Source organism: Mytilus californianus, unplaced genomic scaffold (assembly GCF_021869535.1).
Source record: "Mytilus californianus isolate M0D057914Y unplaced genomic scaffold, xbMytCali1.0.p SCAF_6, whole genome shotgun sequence".
NCBI classification, from domain to species: domain Eukaryota; kingdom Metazoa; phylum Mollusca; class Bivalvia; order Mytilida; family Mytilidae; genus Mytilus; species Mytilus californianus.
In genome coordinates, this window is record NW_026262712.1 from 103,756,991 (window position 1) to 103,779,839 (window position 22,849).

At 31.8% G+C, this 22,849-nt stretch overlaps 1 protein-coding gene across 4 annotated transcripts in view; it reads left to right on the top strand.

Annotated features, from left to right (window-relative positions):
* Positions 1-22,849, top strand: part of LOC127706245 (choline/ethanolamine kinase-like) — a 50,165-nt gene that overhangs the window by 4,868 nt on the left and 22,448 nt on the right. Inside the window, exons 3-4 of one of the 4 annotated variants that reach the window (XM_052210745.1) lie at positions 1,500-1,742; positions 22,406-22,628. In XM_052210745.1, the coding sequence (XP_052066705.1) occupies positions 1,582-1,742; positions 22,406-22,628 (384 nt within the window). In that variant the 5' untranslated portion in view covers positions 1,500-1,581. The other 3 variants (XM_052210747.1, XM_052210744.1, XM_052210746.1) reach the window with 3 other exon arrangements.

Genomic DNA, 22,849 nt, shown 5'->3' on the forward strand with positions numbered 1-22,849 from the left:
TACTCCAGACAAATCAGCTCAAAGACTTATTTCAACTAATAAATTGATCACAACAATTTTATCAGTGATAGAAATCTTACACCTGCAAAGATATGGGGGAAATTGACAAATTTGGGTGAAAACTGCAAACATCATTTAATTGGAAAAAATAGCCTCTGGCGCAACCCTCAACCACTATGACAGTTTGATGATTGGAGGTTAAGCTGATTAGGAAGATCGTATCTTTCTTTTTTATTTTTTTTTTTGAAAAAAAATTAAAAACATATGTTCGCGCGGAAAAAAAGTAGGCGACGGGCCGTCCCAAAAGGTGAATGATGAAGTTTCAGTACTTCGATACCTGCATGAAAATACGGATATTTTTTTATTGAAATTTGCTGTAATAAAATTTTGGAAATTATTTTCAGTTATGGAATATATCTCTCTCCTGCAAAGCTCTGATTCTTTGTCCGGATTTGACTACATGTTAGTTCCTTTTTGGTTTTATCAGCTCTTCAGCGTCAGTTGTACAAGTTTTGAATTTTCAAATCTTTCGGCATCGAGTAACCCCGAAGAACATTATAATTGTCAATGCACATCTGCGGCTCTTTTCACAAAAAATCTTAAGAGTAAAAATACTCGTAAGTCATATACATTTTAGTATAGCTTACGATCAATTTTAATCATAAGTATTTTTGTGAAAAGAGTCGCAGGTCGGCAGAAAATTGGTACCGTTGTAATTACTACCACTGGGCCGATGCCTATTTTGTTTCATGATATTATGGATATTGTTTGAAGTTTGCTGTTAAAATATTGTGGAAATCATTTTAAATGATTCAAGAATACATCTCCCTCATGTAAGGCTCCTACTCCCCCCCCCCCTTTCAGGACAAACATTTATTTCGACTTTGGTTAAATACAAATTAATTTTTAATATACCATACAGTAACAGATGTCTTTGATTTTGTAGTCAGTAAAATTTGCTGTCATCTGGGACTATTATACTGTCCCAACTCTAGCTTGTTTTTTTTTGTTTTCTCTCTCTTAACCAGAGACATATAAATTTAGTATATAGGTCTCTGCTTAACTTTTATTCTCAAAGTCGGCACACAGATTACAATTAAAAACTTTGTAAACAGATTTTAACCGACTTAATAACTAAACCCTGGGACTATTATACTATATAATATAATAGTCCCAGCTAAACCAGATATGACCGGTAACGGCGGGTGAATGCTGGTTTCTTGGCACTTTGTGTCACTAAGTTCATATGAACATTTCAGTAGGCTCAAACATAAAAACGATATGATCCAGGGCAAAGGGAAACCAGTCAGTCTATTTTTAAAACGTACACAATATAAAATCTTGTGCGCACACTTGTAAACAAACATTGACATAGATTTCGAGAGTAAAACAAGTCAAGCACACATCGTTATCAAGTTTAGAGATTCAACCGATTGAAATATGAACCTTCAAGTAAAGATATCCAAGTCCACTTATCTTAATGCAATGTCTATCTACAGATATGGTCCACAAATATTGACTAAGTTCATTGATAAAGTCCAACGTGTCATATATATCGTTTGTGAACTTTGGCGTGGTGGAATGTGTGAAAAAATGAACGTAGAAGAACATTTAGAGAGTGGAAATAAAGAATTGATTTTATATCAGACACATAGAGAGCAAGGTTACCAATGGTGTCGGGAATTTCTTGGTGGATCGTGGTCAACTATCAAAAAAGAAGATTTCATATTCACCAAATTAGGGTAAGATATTTATATCGTACGATGTTTATAAATTTCCGGTTGAATGACTAATATTGTTTACGTGTTTACATGCTTCTTCTTTTGTCAGATCAGGTGAGATGACATCATGATTAAATAGGTTAATTTATTACACTTTGCGGTAAACAAAATGCCACAATTTTGACAATTTGTTAACATGTGTAAGACAATTAAATGTTAACAAAACAACATGTAACACTCTTTAGACTCTAGCTTTAATCTCATATGTCAGTTTATGCCACATTAATATTGAAGGCAACAAACGGTTGTCTTTCCTTTCGATGTTCAATTTTTAAAATAGTCTGTATTTTTTGCATGAACATACATTTTGTGTACATATATCACTATGTAGCACAGAATTATTCCAAATGTGAAGTCAACTTAAAGTGTTTTATAAGATCAGAAAAGTTCTGTGTTTACATGGTTAAAGTGCAATTATTCAATGCCCTCCCCCCACCCTTTCCTAAAAAAAAATCTGGCCTTGGGCAACATTAAACATCAGTGCAATGAGACCTGCAGGACCAACAACATAAAAAATCCCATGACATCTGGCTTTAAATTATTGCACATAAATTTATGTTCTGAAAGTTTCACTATGAGTTTGTGTCCTGCCTTACCACACTTAAAGTCAATGTTATTCATAAATTTCCATGATTGTTTTCATGTATATATAGTAGACATTGACATGATTGAACCATCCTATTAGGTACATTTACTAGAGCTGTATCAGGCAAAACAGATTAGGACATAAGTACACATTGTTGAACTATAATGTGAAACACCTGTCACAAAGATATCACCATAGTATTTAAAAGATGTACAACAAATCTGGGAACAGTATATCAATATATATGTTCCTGAACAAATCAATATAGGGTAAAAAAGTCATTACTTTGAATTGGTTTTTCCTTATTTAATATTTTAAATCAATAAATTTTCTAAAACCATATTTTGATCTCATTCCTCTCTGGTTTTCCTGATTGTTTTATTGTTTGACTGTGAATGTTTTAGATGTATAGATGTAAATTTTTGTTTTGATGTCGCAATATTGCTATACATAATAACTTGTGACCAAAATAAGTAAGTTCATGTGTTTAACTTACAAATTCTGGAAATCTAGGATATAAACAAAATTATGAAAATTAATATAGACAACTACAAATATTTTTGAGTTTAATGATGAAAATTTCATTAAAATCTGTAGGAAAATTAGTTAAACCTAATTTTTTTGAAAATTTACAAATTTGTATATACATGTAATCAGGGGAGATATTGAAAAAGGAATGACTTTTGTACACATATATTTATTAGAACAATCCTGACAATTTTACCCATTTGCTGTTAAATCTTATAATTTCCAGATCATCTCACATTGTTAATGGTCAATATATATATATGTTGTGTACAAGTTATCATTTTGTACAAATTATAATTTGTACAAAACAATTGTACAAATTATAATTTGTATTTTGACTTTGTACAAATTGTAATTTGTACAAAAAGTGCTTGTACAAATTACAATTTGTACAAAATTTGACTAAAATTCACTTATAACTTGTACAATAATGTATAGTATGTATTTTGTTATAAAAAAGCATTGATATACACTATGGATTTTTTATTCAATGACCACACAAATTTATATTTACAAAATACAAAAATAGTTTTGTATCATTTGTTTGAGCATGTGAGTGAATTATAGCATCGGGAATTGCACAACATCTTTTGCTTTTTGCATTTACATTTAGAAGTGGTGCACCCCCGTTTGCATTTACACGAAAGAAACCCCTTACCACTAGTTTTTGAAAGCTTCTTAACTGCTTCACGTAGCGAAAGTTGAAGCTCAGAAACCGTTGCGGCGAATAAAGATGTGTCTTTAACAGCTTCAATTTGATTTCTCGACAAATATCCTGTTAAAATTCCTACAGCTGTTCCAATGCGGTACCCAAGTTTTCCAGAGCCAATAATTACACCCAAGATATTTCGAGGATCAGTTGGGGCACGATCATACTGAGAAATTGGTATTATGACATCATCCCCCACTGCAAGTTCTGATTATTTCTGTTTCGTTTTCTTAGTTAGGTATTCGGCTTGGATCTGTTGGCCTGGCACTTAACGTCAGCGTCATCCTGAATGTCACTGGGGCCAATTTCTATTGTACCGACACATTGTCACTGGGGCTAATTTATATTGTACCATCACATTGTCACTGGAGCCAATTTCTATTGTACCATCAAATTGTCACTGGGGCCAATTTCTATTATACTATTAGAATTGTAACTGGGGCCAATTTTTGTTATTCCATCAGAATTGTCACTGGGGCCAATTTATATTGTACTATCAGAATTAACTTGCATGCATGTGTCAATTACATTTCCTGTCTCCATCTGGGTACTTTTGTATTTTGTAAATAGGATTTATTGTGTGGTCATTGAATAAACATTCTATAGTGTGTATCAATGCTTGTTTATAACAAAATCCATACTATTAAATATTGTACAAGTTATAAGTGAATTTAAGTCAAATTTTGTACAAATTGTAATTTGTACAAGCACTTTTTGTACAAATTGCAATTTGTACAAAGTCAAAATACAAATTATAATTTGTACAATTTTTTTGTACAAATTATAATTTGTACAAAATGATAACTTGTACACAACATATATATCTCTTCTCTTCTCTTGTCTCTTATATGGGGTTTAGGACAGTCACCCAAAGTCAAAGAAATGGAAGAATGTGGACACAAATACTCTTACAGTTTTAAACATTAGACAAGTATCTATCTATTTATTTTATATGCAAAGCTGTTAATTAGCCTCTAAACTATCCAGAGTGGAGAAAAATTATAAATTGATTTAAAAGAGATCAATTCAGAAGTTTATTCCTTAATGGAAAAAACAAACATTAAACATAAACAAACAACCACAATAGATTTTTCTGACTTGGGACATGCATATGAATAATAAAGATATGTACAGAAAAAATGAAATGTCAGTGAAAGTGGGTAATGTATTAACGACATCATTCAGCTCGCTAGTTGGGATAAGCCAAGGGGATGTTCTAAGCCCAAACTTATTTAAGCTTTTCATTAACGATCTGCCTCCAAGATTTGAGCCGAGTCCAGATGCTGTTTATATCAATGGGCGTAGAATTGATTGTCTTATGTATGCCGATGACATTATTATATTATCAAACACTAAACAGGGTCTTCAAAACCGACTTGATATACTGCATACTTATTGTATTGATTGGTGTCTAGATGTAAACTTGTCCAAAACAAAAGTTTTAATTTTTAACAAGCCTGGAAATTTTTTGAAGGAATCACTTTGTTTAGATAATGAGGCTATAGAATGTGTTAACAGATATAAATATTTAGGGATAGTCTTTACTTCTAGTGGTCTTTTTCAGCAGGGGGAAAGAAGAGCTAATCAAAAAGTCCTTAAAGGCAAAATTTAAACTACAAAAATCCATGTCAGCTTGTAATCCAAGTATTGATACTGCAATTCAATTATATGATCACACAATAAAACCAATTTTCTTATATTGTAGTGAAATTTGGGGTACCATTAAGATAACTCTGCTGCTTGCAAGAACAAAAATGATTATCTATTTGAATTAATTTACATAAATGATTATTTGGAAAAATCACATTTCAGATATCTAAAGTATATTCTAGGTGTAAATAAAAAAGCCTCAAATTTGGCAGTGTTATCAGAGGTTGCAAGATTTCCTCTTTATTTTTCTGTCATTATATCTATGGTAAAATATGTACACAGGCTTAACAAATTGGAGGATGGGTTACTTTATGATGGTTATGTTTGTAATAACATTTTAGATGCAGGAAACATTAATTGTTGGTATTCATCTATGAGATATGTACTTCAATCACTTGATATACAAAATTTGAATACAAAGCTCATCAATGAATTAATTAAATTTGTAAAATGTAAACTTTGTAACAGTTTTAAAACATTTTGGGTGGTCAAAAGATCTGATACCTTATCACAAGGTAATAGTAAATTAGAAAATTATTTCAACCACAAGACTGACTTCCTAAAGGAGGCTTATTTATTAATTAAAGATTTTAATATAAGAAGAGCTATATGTAAAATGATAATAAGTGCACATGATCTTAAAATTGAGAAAGATAGATATAGTAAAAAATACATAGAGAGAACTCAGCGTCTATGTCATCACTGCCTATCACATGGTTCAAATTCTATTGAAGATGAGACCCATTTTACAGTAAGTTGTCCTTTATATAACGAACAGAGAAAATTATTATGGGATAAAGTAAACAGTTTTTGTACTAATTTTAAAGAATTACTCAAGGATAAAAAATATTTCTGGCTTTTCATAAATGAGCATTTACCAACTCTTACATGTCTTATGTGCCTAGGCAATTATATTATTAAGTGTTTAGAAATAAGATCCAGGTGGATACAAAATATATAAAATAATATTTAATTATTATGAAATTATTGTAATAGTTATGTAAGACACATGATGTGTTAGGCTCTGATCCTGTCCATAATATGATAGTATCATATTAGGATCTAGTTTTTCTTTTTTCCAATCATATTGTGCATAATATTGTTGTAAATGATGCCTCACGACACTTACCAAAGAGGAAATCCTGGAATTTCAACCAAAGATGAAGAACTGGATGTTCCATCACTGTATTGGATCCTAAACTACATAAGTGTCCTTACAAACAACGGTATATTGCTGGGTCTTCCAAGTGCTCCACGAAATTTCTTTCTAAATTATTAACATCTATTTTATCAGCAATCAAAGCTGGGCTCCAAAGTTATTGTGAAACTGCCTATTCTAGAGGTGGCGTGAATCAGATGTGGATACTAAAAAATTCCAAAGATCTTTTAGAGAACATACAATCTAAGACTCTCTCATCTTGCAATAGTATAAAAACATTTGACTTTTCTACACTTTACACCAGTATTCCCCATTCCAAACTAAAAGACAAATTGAAAGAGTTGGTATTACTTTGTTTCATTAAAAAGAATGGCAAACGTAGATACAAGTATCTTGTCTTGGGGAGGGATAAATCCTACTTTGTAAAGAATCACTCTGATTCAAACAAAAAATTCTCTGAAACTGACATTATCAAGATGCTTGATTTCTTGATTGACAACATATTTGTTACGTTTGGAGGACGTGTTTTTCAACAGACTGTCAGAATTCCAATGGTAACCAATTGTGCCCCTCTTCTTGCTGACTTGTTTCTTTATTATTATGAGGCTGACTTCATATAGGAACTTCTTAGGAAGAAAGATAAGAAGTTAGCAATATCCTTTAACTCTACATTCTGCTATATAGATGATGTTCTCTCACTAAATAATACAAAATTTGGTGACTATGTTGAACGAATCTATCCCATCGAACTAGAGATAAAGGATACTACAGATACAGTTAAGTGTGCCTCATATCTTGACTTACATCTAGAAATTGACAATGAGGGTCGGTTGAAAACAAAACTTTACGACAAAAGAGATGATTTCAGCTTCCCAATTGTGAACTTTCCATTTCTATGCAGCAACATTCCAGCAGCGCCTGCATACAGAGTATATATCTCCCAATTGATATGATATTCCCGGGCTTGTGTTTCCTATCATGATTTCCTTGATAGAGGATTGCTGCTCACAAGGAAGCTATTAAACCAAGAGTTCCAAATGGTGAAGTTGAAATCATCCCTTCGTAAATTTTACAGATGCCATCACGAGTTGGTTAACCGTTATGGAATAACCGTTTCACAGATGATATCGGATATGTTTCTTATGTTGTAACTACAATACCCTTCCCTTTTCATGAATGTGACTTACCAAATTAGACTATTTACCGGATTTGTAATAACATAAGCAACACGACGGGTGCCACATGTGGAGCAGGATCTGCTTACCCTTCCGGAGCACCTGAGATCACCCCCAGTTTTTGGTGGGGTTCGTGTTGCTTAGTCTTTAGTTTTCTATGTTGTGTCATCTGTACTATTATTTCATGTCTGTTTGTCTTTTTATTTTTGGCCATGGCATTGTCAGTTTGTTTTTCGATCTATGAGTTTGACTGTCCCTCTGGTATCTTTTGTCCCTCTTTTATGGGTTCCTAATTAGATTAATAAAATTCTTATCTTATCTTATCTAATAATAGACAAAGATAGCTGTATTAGTGTTTTGAGTCCTCTGTACTTTATTTTTTAGATCTGTGCAATAAAAAGAGGAGGTGATTGCTCTAAAGAATATACTTCATACACTTCACTTTATGATACTGATAAAATCTTTATCAAATACACATGTACATGTTTAAGCAAAACAATAACAAGTGATCGGTACATTGTATCTTCTGAAACAAAGTAAAGTAAAGGTCTCTTAACCTGATGAAGGTGAAATCATGCCACTTTTAAATACACTAAGTAACTCTAATATTGGCGGCTGTATTTCAGATCAGATTTTTAGACAACTGCAAACAAATTTTTTGGGATCGTATAATGGTATGATGTCGTCGTCGTCTGCGTCGTCGTCCGAAGACACATTGGTTTCCGGACAATAACTTTAGTTTAAGAGAATGGATCTCTATGAAATTTTTTAAGAAGGTTGACAATACCATAAAAGGAAGTTTGGGATTGATTTTGGGGATGATGGTCCCAACCGTTTAGGAATTAGGGGCCCAAAACAAGCATTTTTCTAGTTTCAGGATAATAACTTGTGTATAAGTATTTGGATTGCTCTGAAATTGTACCACAATGTTTAATACCACAAGTAGAAGGTTGGGATTCATTTTAGGGGTTATGGGGCCAACAGCCAAAAAGGGGCCAAAAACAAGCATTTTTCTAGCTTCCAGACAATAACTTGTGTGTAAGTGTATGGATCTCTCTGACATTGTACCACAAGGTTCCATATAACAAAGGGAAGGCTGTGATTGAGTTTGGGGTTAAATGCCCCAAACATGTAGGAATTAAGGGCCAAAAACAAGCATTTTTCAAGTTTCCAGACAGTAACTTGTGTTTAGGTGTATGGATCTCTCTGAAATTGTACTACAATGTTCCATACTACAAAGGAAAGGCTTGGATTGAGTTTTGGGGTTATTGCTCCAAGGGGGGTTTCAAAAAGTTTGGGGGGGGATTTTTTTTCCTATTTTTTTAAGGGATTCATATTTTTGTTAAAATGTTTTTCAAATTTCGAATTTTTGAAAAGTTCAAGAAGAAATCTTCAATTGCACAGTATTGTGCAATAGATTTGTAAGATCTTTGACCACATTTATTTTGTGTCAGAAACCTATATTATGTCAAGAATTTGATCACAATCCAAATTCAGACAGTATCAAGCTTGAAATATTGTGTCCAAATTTGCCCAAACTGTTCAGGGTTCAACCTCTGCGGTCGTATCAGGATGCGCTCAGCGAAGCATTTTATTACATCATGAGAAGACATAAACTTATTAATAAAATTCCTAACAATTTCAGGGATTTAACAATATTACTAAAACTGGTAGGCATTTTTTAAAATCTCAAAATATTTCAGGGATTCTACAAATTCACTGTAACATACATCCTTATATATCATGTATATATCTGTCCAAGAATATAAAATCCAAATAACATTTTATCGCATATAAGAAAATAAACTTGCTAGGAAGTAGATTAAACAAAGTTTCCTTCTTTATGTTTGATCGAGTTTTGATGAAATGTAGTCAGTTGGACAGTTCAAGTGTTATAAATTGTTTATAAAATCATATAAACATAAAAAAAATGAATGATGTTAATCCATGCCTGAAGCTGTAATCTTAACATCTAATTATCTTTGAATAATTATACGGGACGTATTATGGTATACCGTTGTCCGTCTGTCTGTCCGTCGTCAACATGTCGGACATTAACTCAAAAATGCTTTAACCAATTTGCATAAAACTTTGGTGAATTGTTTATATCTATTGACGTGAGCTCCCTTTCGTTTTTTATAAAATTTAGATTTTACGTTTCTGAGTTACAGGGTTTTATTCATTAAAATAAGGGGGATTTTCCAGTTTTTGGACAACAAGTCAAGAATGCTTTCACCAACTTGCAAGAAATTGTGATGAATTGTTTATATCTATTGACATGAGCTCCCTTTTGATGTTTATAAATTTTAGATTTTATGTTTCCGAGTTACAGGGTTTTATTCATAAAAAAGGGGGGATTTTCCAGTTTTTGGACAAAAACTCAAAAATGCTTTCAGCAATTCTTATGAAACATTGTCGAATTGTTTGTATGTATTGATGTAAGCTCCCTTTAGAATTTTATAAATTTTACATTTTACATTTCTGAGTTGTGGAGTTTTATTCTTTTAAAAAAGGGGTGATTTTCCAGTTTTCAGACAATAACTCAAAAATGCTGTCACCAATTCTCATGAAACTTTGGTGAATCGTTTATATCTATTGATGTAAGCTCCCTTTTTATTTTCATTAATTTCTAATATGACATTGAGAATTAGTTGAACTTTATTTGTTTATAGTCTGACAACAGATTTACTAAGTATTGCACAACAGCAAGAAATCTTTAATTGAATATAAATTCAATTCATATAACCAATTTCAAGTTCTTTGACTACATTTATTCAGAAACCTATAATATGTCAAATATTTAATTACAATCAGAATTCAGACCCAAATCAAGCTTGAATAATGTGTCCATTTTTGCCCTAACAGTTCAGGGTTGGACCTCTGCAGGCATATCTAGCTGCGCTCAGCGAAGCAGTTTTTTTTTGTATATTATGGTTTTAATAGGTGTTTTCGGTATGGACCCAATTATAGGATGATTTAGTCCAAATAATTATGACATCTTGCAAGGCTATTTTAATTTTTTTCAAGACATCATAATGATTTGGACTAAGGAATCATTGATTCAGTTGGGGGCGTAGTGATAGTGAGTCGACCCTAATTTCTAAATAGAAAAATTAATTTTTTTTGTAATAATAAATGTCAAATTATTAGAAGAATTAACAATAACAACATTAATAATGTCTGAAGTATTAATATTTCGAAGTTCTGTGGTATATTTTGGGTGTTCTGTGGTAATAAGACGCTCCCAGAAATTTAAATTGTACGATGTTTATAAATTTCCAGTTAAATAACTAATATTGTTTACGTGTTTACATGCTTTTTAGATTTTAAGTACATTAGGTAGCCCTCAACTATCAATTGCTCAACTTTATGCAAGTTAGTTGAGCAAGGTTGAGCAAAATATCATAGTTGAGGGCTAGGTGTCCAACAGTTGAGCAATTAGAGTTGAGGGCTACCTGGCCAACAGTTGACAACCAGGTCATTAAAAGTTGAGGGCTAGGTGGCTAATAGTTGAGGGCCAGGTCATTAAAAGTTGAGGGCCAGGTCTTTAAAAGTTGAGCATTAGATGGTCATTACAAACTGATGACTACACATTTGTAGAAAAAATAAATTTAAATTGTTTATTTTATATAGCCAAAATACTGCTGAAAGATCTAAACTCACAACAGACTACATGACAGCTTTATCCTTGCTTTTTAAATGTTATCTAGTAAATAAAATCTAGTTAATCCTGAAGCCATATTACTTTTTATGCATGAAGAAGTAAGATATATTTTGAAACAATGTTTAATGCTGAAAAATCCTTAATTGTCCTTTTCTTTCTCTTGTAATATCTTCCTTCCACTGTACATTTTTTCATTAATTGCATGTGTGACATCTGTGGACAACATCTTGAAATGGATTAGACCAAAGTCTGAAAGTAAAAAGAAATTAAACCCATTATATATATATATATATATATATATATATATATAATTATGATAACTATAAATGTGACAAAACACTGTTTGTAAAATTAATAAGATGACATAATCATATATCATATTTTTTTTACGACTGCAAAAAAATTTTGCGATCGTATATTGGTATGACGTTGTCGTCATCGTCATCGTCCGAAGACACATTGGTTTTCGCACTCTAACTTTAGTTTAAGTGAATGGATCTCTATGAAATTTTACCATAAGGTTCAATACCACAAAAGGAAGGTTGGGATTGATTTTTGGGGGTTATGGTACCAACAGTTAAGGAATTAGGGACCAAAAAGGGGCCAAAAATAAGCATTTTTGTAACTTGCAGACATAACTTGTGTGTTAGTGTATGGATCTCTCTGACATTGTACCACAAGGTTCCATATCACAAAGGGAATGCTGTGATTGATTTTGGGGGTAATTGCCTCAAAATTTTAGGAATTAGGGGCCAAAAAAGGGGCAAAAAACAAGCATTTTTATATGGACAAATACTTTAGTACAAAACATAATTTTAAGCAGTGTAAGGGAGATAAATCAAATACATCATTTGAATTACCTCCCTTACACTGCTTTTAAATTATGTATAAAGTAATGGTTAATGAACAATTAAGACAAATTAAAACAGTGTAAGGGAGGTAATCCACATACAACGTTTTGATTACTTCCTTTACACTGCTTTTAAATTATGATTAAAGAAATGCATATTTATAAAGAAAGACCAGTAAAAATATCTGCAAATGTTGCATCTTACAAAAAAATCCATATGAAAGATTTGACACCATATTTTAAATTCTATTATAAAATAGATTAAGTTAGCACTATTGTAAATTTAAATGGGTAATTATGGTTGCAAATTCCATTGGAAATTTGAATTGAGATTATGACCATATCTTAAGGGAAAGAATTTTTTTGGGGGAAAAGGGGGGGGGGGGGGGGGGTAAAAAGAAATTGTGGGGGGTCAATTTTTTCTCATTTCAGATTTCAAAAATTAAAAAGAATTATTCTTCAAATATTATTTTTTTTCAAATTTCAAATATTGAAAAATTTCAAGAAGTAATCTTTAATTGCACAGTATGGCGCATTAGATTTGACCACATTTATTTATTTGTTATGCCAAATCTGACCGTGTATTTAGATTTTTAATTTTGGGTCCAGTTTTCAAATTGGTCTACATTAAGGTCCAAAGGGTCCAAAATTAAACTTAGTTTGATTTTAACAAAAATTAAATACATGGGGTTCTTTGATATGCTGAATCTAAACATGTATTTAGATTTTTGATTTTGGGCCCAGTTTTCAAGTTGGTCCAAATTGGGGTCCAAAATTAGACTTTGTTTGATTTCAACAAAAATTGAATACATGGGGTTCTTTGATATGCTGAATCTAACCATGTATTTAGAATTTTTATTTGTGGGCCCCGCTATCAAATTGGTTAATATTGAGGTCAAAAGGGTCCAACATTAAACTTTGTTTTATTTCATCAAAAATTGAATTATTGGGGTTCTTTGATATGCCAAATCTAACCGTGTATTTAAATATTTAATTTTGGGTCCAGTTTTCAAATTGGTCTACATTAAGGTCCAAAGGGTCCAAAATTAAACTTAGTTTGATTTTAACAAAAATTGAATATATGAGGTTCTTTGATATGCTGAATCTAAACATGTATTTAGGTTTTTGATTTCGGGCCCAGTTTTCAAGTTGGTCCAAATTGGGGTCCAAAATTAAACTTTGTTTGATTTCAACAAAATTTGAATATATGGGATTCTTTGATATGCTGAATCTAACCTTGTATTTAGATTTTTTATTTGTGGGCCCCGCTATCAAATTGGTTCATGTTGAGGTCAAAAGGGTCCAAAATTAAACTTTGTTTTATTTCATCAAAAATTGAATTATTGGGGTTCTTTGATATGCCAAATCTAACCATGTATTTAGATATTAAATTTTGGGTCCTGTTTTTTAAATTGGTCTTCATTAAGGTCCAAAGGGTCCAAAATTAAACTTAGTTTGATTTTAACAAAAATTGAATTCTTGGGGTTCTTTGATATGCTGAATCTAAACATGTGTTTAGATTTTTGATTATGGGCACAGTTTTCAAGTTGGTCCAAGTTGGGGTCCAAAATTAAACTTTGTTTGATTTCAACAAAAATTGAATATATGGGGTTCTTTGATATGCTGAATCTAACCATGTATTTTGATTTTTGGGCCCCGTTATTAAATTGGTCCACATTGAGTTAAAAAGGATCCAAAATTAAACTTTGTTTGATTTCATCAAAAATTGAATTCTTTGGCTTCTTTGATATGCTGAATCTAACCATGTATTTAGATTTTGGATATTGGACCATAATAGGTAAATTAAAAATTTTAAGTTCTTAGACCACATTAATTCTGTGTCAGAAACCTATGCTGTGTCAAATATTTAATCACAATCCAAATTCAGAGCTGTATCAAACTTGAATGTTGTGTCCATACTTGCCCCAACTGTTCAGGGTTCGACCTCTGCGGTCGTATCAAGCTACGCCAAGCGGAGCATTTTATTAAATGTTATTTAACAAACATTGACATCAAAAGTCTATTCTGTATTGCTTACCTTTATAAACCAATTATACAAATCAATTAAACTAAACAAATGTGGATTATTAAAATACAAGATAAGAATGTGTCTGATACTTTGCTTCACTATTTGAGAAAAAAAAGTTATGAAATTGTTCTTCCCCATTATTTTAATCTGTTAACTGTCAGTTTATTTTTGTATATTATGGTTTTAATAGGTGTTTTCGGTATGGACCCAATTATAGGATGATTTAGTCCAAATAATTATAACGTCTTGCAAGGCTATTTTAATTTTTTTCGAGACATCATAATTATTTGGACTAGGGATGATTCAGTTAGGGGCATAGCGATAGTGAGTCGACCCTAATTTCTGAATAGAAAAATTAATTTTTTTTTAATAATAAATGTCAAATTGTTAAAAGAATTAACAATAACAACATAAATAATGTCTGAAGTATTAATATTTCGAAGTTCTGTGGTATATTTTGGGTATTTTGTGGTAATAAGACACTCCTTGAAATTTAAATCGTACGATGTTTATAAATTTCCAGTTGAAAAACTAGTATTGTTTACGTGTTTACATGCTTTTTATACGACCGCAAAAATTAAAAATTTTTTGGTCGTATATTGGAATGACGTTGGCGTTGGCGTCGTCGTTGTCGTCGTCGTCGTCGTCGTCGTCCGAAGACACATTGGTTTTCGCACTCTAACTTTAGTTTAAGTGAATGGATCTCCATGAAATTTTACCATAAGGTTCAATACCACAAAAGGAAGGTTGGGATTGATTTTGGGGGTTATGGTACCAACAGTTAAGGAATTAGGGGCCAAAAAGGGGCCAAAAATAAGCATTTTTGTAACTTCCAGACATAACTTGTGTGTTAGTGTATGGATCTCTTTGACATTGTACCACAAGGTTCCATATCACAAAGGGAATGCTGGGATTGATTTTGGGGGTAATTGCTGCAAAATTTTAGGAATTAGGGGCCAAAAAAGGGGCAAAAAACAAGCATTTTTCTAGTTTCAGGACAATAACTTGTGTGTAAGTATATGGATTTTTCTGAAATTGAACTACAAGGTTCCATATCACAAAGGGAAAGCTGGAATTGAGTTTGGGGGTCATTGCCCAAAACGTTTAGGAATAAGGGGCCAAAAAGGGGACAAAAATAGCATTTTTCTAGTTTCCAGACAATAACTTCTGTTCAAGTGTATGGATCTCTCTGAAATTGTACTGCAAGGTACCATACCACAAAGGGAATGCTGGGATTGAGTTTGGGGGTAATTGCCTCAAAATTTTAGGAATTAGGGGCCAAAAAGGGGCAAAAAACAAGCATTTTTCTAGTTTCAGGACAATAACTTGTGTTCAAGTGTATGGATCTCTCTGGAATTGTACTGCAAGGTACCATACCACAAAGGGAAGGCTGGGATTGAGATTGGGGGTAATTGCCTCTAAATTTTAGGAATTAGGGGCCAAAAAGGGGCAAAAAACAAGCATTTTTCTAGTTTCAGGACAATAACTTGTGTGTAAGTGTATGGATCTTTATGAAATTGGACTACAAGGTTCCATATCACAAAAGGAAAGCTGGGTTTGAGTTTGGGGGTAATTGCCCAAAACATTTAGGAATTTGGGGCCAAAAAGGGGCCTTAAAACAAGCATTTTTCTAGTTTCCAGACAATAACTTGTGTTCAAGTGTATGGATCTCTCTGAAATTGTACTGCAAGGTACCATACCACAAAGGGAAGGCTGGGATTGAGTTTGGGGGTGATGAATCATAAGGGGTTCAAAAAATTTAGTGGAGGGTTTTTTTTTTTCTTTGAAATTTTCCATTTTAAATTGGTTATTTCTGATTTATATATAAAAGCAAATAATAATGATATGGTTTGAATAGGTAAATTAAAATTTTTTAAGTTCTTAGACCACATTCATTCTGTGTCAGAAACCTATGCTGTGTCAAATATTTAATCACAATCCAAATTCAGTGCTGTATCAGGCTTGAATGTTGTGTCCATACTTGCCCCAACTGTTCAGGGTTCGACCTCTGCGGTCGTTTCAAGCTGCGCCCCAGCGGAGCATTTTATTAGATTTTAAGTACATATAAAATAAATATTATCCACACAAGTGCATTATTTTACCCATTACTTAATACTGAATAGTAAATCATTTCACTTTCTTTTTTCTAAGAGAATTTTACAAACAACTGATAAGCTAGTATTTTATCCATTTTGAAATAAATGTAAATTTTGTAAACTCACATCAGTCTGGGCATGTGTAGTGTAAATACAAGTTCCTGTTTTTATTTAATTTTTAATTTTTAATTAATTTTTTTTTTTTTTTTTTGTCCTTTTCTAACTCTGTTAATATTGTTAATAAAATTTTAACTAGTACATAAAATTTTTAATAACGCATTTTTAAAAATAGACAATTTTTTTAAATGCGGTGACCCTGCAGATAGGGTGGACTTCCTGAAGAAGAAGAAGAAGACGCTTCTTCTTTTGTCAGATCAGGTGAGATGACATCATAATTAAATAGGTTAATTTATTACACTTTGTGATAAACAAAATGTCACAATTTTGACAATATGTAAACATGTGTTAGTAAATTAAAACAAAACAACATGTAATACTGGTATTCCAAATGTGAAGTCAACTTAATTGTTTTATAAGATCAGAAAAGTCCTGTGTTCAAGTGCAATGCAATGCCCTCCTATCAGGTACATTTACTAGCTATAAAAGATTAGCACATAAGTACACATTGTTGAACAATAATGTGAAACACCTGTCACAAAGATATCACCATAGTATTTAAAAGATGTACAACAAATCTGGGAACAGTATATCAATATATATGTTCCTGAACAAATCAATATAGGGAAAAAAGTCATTACTTTGAATAGGTTTTTCCTTATTTTAAATTTTTTAAATCAATAAATTTTCTAAAACCATATTTTGATCTCACTTCTCTCTGGTTTTCCTGATTGTTTTATTGTTTGACTGCGAATGTTTTAGATGTAAATTTTTGTTTTGATGTCGCAATATTGCTATACATAATAACTTGTGACCAAAATAAGTAAGTTCATGTGTTTAACTTACAAATTCTGGAAATCTTAAGGATATAAACAAAATTATGAAAATTAATATAGACAACTACAAATATTTTTGAGTTTAATGATGAAAATTTCATTAAAATCTGTTGGAAAATTAGTTCAACATATTTTTTTTGAAAATTTACAAATTTGTATATACATGTAATCAAGGGAGATATTGAAAAAGGAATGACTTTTGTACACATATATATATTAGAACAATCCTGACAATTTTACCCATTTGCCTTTAAATCTTATAATTTCCAGATCATCTCACATTGTTAATGGTCAATATATATATATATCTCTTCTCTTCTCTTGTCTCTTATATGGGGTTTAGGACAGTCACCCAAAGTCAAAGAAATGGAAGAATGTGGACACAAATACTCTTACAGTTTTAAACATTAGACAAGTATCTATCTATTTATTTTATATGCAAAGCTGTTAATTAGCCTCTAAACTATCCAGAGTGGAGAAAAATTATAAATTGATTTAAAAGAGATCAATTCAGAAGTTTATTCCTTAATGGAAAAAACAAACATTAAACATAAACAAACAACCACAATAGATTTTCTGACTTGGGACATGCATATGAATAATAAAGAAAAAATTAAATGTCAGTGAAAGTGGGTAATGTATTAACGCCATCATTCAGCTCGCTAGTTGGGGTAAGGCAAGGGGATGTTCTAAGCCCAAACTTCTTTAAGCTTTTCATTAACGATCTGCCTCCAAGATTTGAGCCGAGTCCAGATGCTGTTTATATCAATGGGCGTAGAATTGATTGTCTTATGTATGCCGATGACATTATTATATTATCAAACACTAAACAGGGTCTTCAAAACCGACTTGATATACTGCATACTTATTGTATTGATTGGTGTCTAGATGTAAACTTGTCCAAAACAAAAAGTTTTAATTTTTAACAAGCCTGGAAAATTTTTGAAGGAATCACTTTGTTTAGATAATGAGGCTATAGAATGTGTTAACAGATATAAATATTTAGGGATAGTCTTTACTTCTAGTGGTCTTTTTCAGCAGGGGAAAGAAGAGCTATTCAAAAAGTCCTTAAAGGCAAAATTTAAACTACAAAAATCCATGTCAGCTTGTAATCCAAGTATTGATACTACAATTCATTTATATGATCACACAATAAAACCAATTTTCTTATATTGTAGTGAAATTTGGGGTACATTTAAGATTAACTCTGCTGCTAATGCAAGAAAAAAGTGATTATCTATTTGAATTAATTTACATTTATATATATAAATGATTATTTGGAAAATCAGATTTCAGATATCTAAAGTATATTCTTGGTGTAAATAAAAAATTTGGCAGTGTTATCAGAGGTTGCAAGATTTCCTCTTTTTTTTTCTGTCATTATATCTATGGTAAAATATGTACACAGGCTTAACAAATTGGAGGATGGGTTACTTTATGATGCTTATGTTTGTAATAACATTTTAGATGCAGGAAACATTAATTGTTGGTATTCATCTATGAGATATGTACTTCAATCACTTGATATACAAAATTTGAATACAAACACTCTTACAGTTTTTAACATTAGACAAGTATCTATCTATTTATTTTATATGCACAGCTGTTAAGCCTCAGTAAACTATCCAGAGTGGAGAAAAATTATAAATAAATTTAAAAGAGATCAATTCAGCAGTTTATTCCTTAATGAAAAAAAAACAAACATTAAACATAAACAAACAACCACAAAAGATTTTCTGACTTGGGACATATGAATAATAGACAAAGTTAGCTGTATTAGTGTTTTGAGTCCTCTGTACTTTATTTTTTTAGATCTGTGCAATAACAAGGGGAGGTGATTGCTCTAAAGAATATATATTTCATGCACTTAATAATCAGTACAGTACACACTTCACTTTATGATACTGATAAAATCTTTATCAAATACACATGTACATGTTTAAGCAAAACAATAACAAGTGATTGGTACATTGTATCTTCTGAAATAAAGTACAGTAAAGTTCTCTTAACCTGATGAAGGTGAAATCATGCCACTTTTAAATAAACTAAGTTACTCTAATATTGGCGGCTTTATTTCAGATCACATTTTTATATCATGAGAAGAACATACATGTATATATATCATGTATATATCTGTCCAAGAATATAAAATCCAAATAACATTTTATCGCATATAAGAAAATAAACTTGCTTAAGGAAGTAGATTAAACAAAGTTTCCTTCTTTATGTTTGATCAAGTTTTGATGAAATGTAGTCAGTTGGACAGTTCAAGTGTTGTAAATTTTTTATAAAATCATATAAACATAAAAAAAAAAAATGATGTTAATCCATGACTGAAACTGTAATCTTATAACATGTAGCTAAAACAATGTTAAGATAAGTTGCCTTGCTGCATCAAAATATGTTTTTTAAGCTAAAAAACTCAGGACTTGTATTTATTATTTGCAGTCATCTGTCAAAGGTTAAAATTATTCACATTATCATGATTATAAAGGTTAAAGTTATTCACATTATCATGATTATATATGTGATATTACATTAAGAAGTTTAATGTCTTACCGGTATACAAAATATGTAGCGGAGGGGGCATTGAGTTTTACCCTTATCTGTCTGTCAGTGTATCTGTACATCCCGAAATTAGTTTCTCGTTCTCAAACTAAAGTTTCCCTCAGCCAAATGTTATGAAACTTGTACACAATGCTTATTATCATTAAACACAGATCACTTTCACCGTTCTCGAGGTATGTCCCTTTATAAATGAAAAAGAAAATGCTAAATTTATCATTTCCACACTCTATCTTTAGTAAGCCTCAGCTAAATGTTTCATCCTACACAATGCTTCTATTACCATCAAACACAGACAAGGATTGAATTTGGGTAACGTCACTTACATTGTTCTCGAGTAACGTTCCTTTATAAATAGAAAAATTGCTGAATTTGCAGGATATTTACAAGTGGGGGCATCTGTTTGCTGTGGACACATTTTTCTTTTATTTTCATTTAATGTAATAAACTTTGAGCTTATTAATGACAGAGATGCAAACAGTTTTTTTTTTCTGTCAGACATTGGGGCCTGCAGGGTAGCAAATTTTTGCCAGACCTACATTTTTTTTATATCAGCCTTTTATACAGTAAGAAAACTGAGATAGGATGTCTTTACAGTGACAGCTGCTTTAGTGGATTATTTTTAGAAAATATCTAAAATTCAATTGAGTTCTTTTATTTAATAATTACTACAATATATTTTAAATTTGTTTATTGTGTACCACTGAACATCAGGCTAGGGCCATTCTCCGTTTTTTTGACAGTGCTCTAAGATTTTTAATTGATTACATCTTTCTCAGGAAAGTGAGGACTGAAAAGTCAATTCAGTTTTAAATTTCCCTCTTTAAAGTTCCCAGTTACAACTCTCATCACAGGGATACATGTACTTACAAAAATCAATCAGATTGATATAAGCTGCGTGCAGCTTGTTTCCAGATCTTACTTTTTGTTATCCTTGTATATTTTGATATCTTTGTAAATTGCATGAATAAATATGTTTAAACTTTAAAAAGCAACATTTGAAAATTTTATAATTTTTTTACCATTATGATAGTACACAAACTTTTAATGGAAGACTACTTTTCATATAATAAATGACACATTTTAAGTGTTCAAATACATTAACTTTTATTTTGGTGGATAATTACTCATCAATTGAGGTGCTCCTTTATTGGAAGAAGATTCGCAATACAGTTACAGTTACAGAAAGAATGAAAACTGCCGTTTCTCTCCCCAATCTCATGTATCCCCATTGTTTACCGGGAAAGTTGACCTACAAAGCATTGATGTTTTTCATCTAAAGCAAACATACTTACTAACTTTAATTAATAAATTTACAACAAGGCAATTCCCACTAATAGGTTAGCACCAAAAATGCTAAATCTTACAAAAATCCAAGAGAACTGCCTGCCGGTCATTAGTTCTAGCACAAAAGCCCAATATGCCGGACCTGCTCAATTATTTCTGCCCCCTCGGGCCCAGGGTTCGACATTAACTTTTATACCAACTTGTCCAGTTGGGCAAGTGCCCTATTACTTTTACTTGTCCAAAGTGAAATCTACATGCCCAAACTTTTACATGCTATTTTTGTGGTTTTAATGTAGTACATGCAGATAAAATAGTTATCATGTATATGGGGTGTAAATTGATTATGGAGTATGAAAATATACTATGAGGCATATATAAGCCGAGGAGGGAGGGAAAAGATCGATGAATATACGGGAATTGGATCATTTACATAGAGATACTTATTTCATAATAATTTATCTAAGAAATGCCATTTCAAATAACCCTTCTTGATAAACTGACAACTGACAAATTTGTTAAAGTTTAATTTCATTTTCTCTTTCAAGCTTTTACGTTTATTCCATCTTAGGGAAATACACATCCGATGTCAAATTATAAAGTTAGAACAACGAAAATAGACCTCCGCTTTCCATTGGTCGGTGGGAATAACATGTGCGTCGGAAACGCCCGAGTGGTGTCCCGATGGATAACGATAATGACGAAGCAACGCTGCGGCCGCCTGATTAGCCAATATTTTTAAACGTGATCTATTTTTGGTAAAATGGGGAATTCAGTGCGAACAATTGACGAAATATACGCATTGAAGGGGGATTAAGACCACTTTACTCGACCGTGTGGTGTTATCACTGAGTAATCTATGGACAAAACAACAGACACTATTGATTTTGTGAAATTTTAATCATATAACACTTTTTTTTTCACTTGCCCGATCGGACAACCAAGATGATGTTTTTACTTGTCCGAATACGGCATTAGCTTGCCCCGGGCAATCGGACAACCGTAAGTGTCGGACCCTGGGGCCGACAGGTCCGACGATTAGTTGCATCTCTGTAATGAGCATTTTTACTTGTGTTTTTGTCATGTGTCTGATAAGGCTATGGCTTAATGATATGAAAGTGCTTTTCTGGTTTAACTGTATAATGATTATCCTTTGTACTGGTATCATTAATTTCGCCTTCCACCATGCCCATGTTGACTGTGTGTGTCTTACATGTTAATCAAACGATTTGTCAGGTAGTGGTTGTCAGTAATTAATGATGGAATCCTTTTTATTGTGAATCACTTATAACATTGTTGACTTTAAACATATATTAATCTATCATTGTGTTTATAAACATGGACATTTATTATTTTTTTGCATCTTTTTATTTCAGAGGTGGATTAACAAACCTTTTGTATACCTGTGAATTATCAGACAATATACAGACTAAAAACAATGAACCAAGAACTGTTTTGTTGCGAGTGTATGGTGATATTGCCAAAGACTTAAAATTCCTTGTTCAGAACTCGGTGGTGTTTTGTTTACTGTCCGAGAAACACTTGGGACCAAAATGTTATGGACTGTATCCAAATGGAAGAATAGAAGAATTTATTCCAGTAAGACTTTGCTTTGATTATCACAGATGTTTATAGTAATTTAAGCACATAGGTTAAAAGAGAAATTGATAAAAATGAATGCAAAACAATCATGACCAGTAAAATTAATTAATTGGTTTCAGAATTAGGATTTCAGGAAAAAAATTATGGTAGGGTATCATGATGCTACATTTATCGGTCATATAAAATAGAGGAATATTAAAAAAAATACATAGCAGATC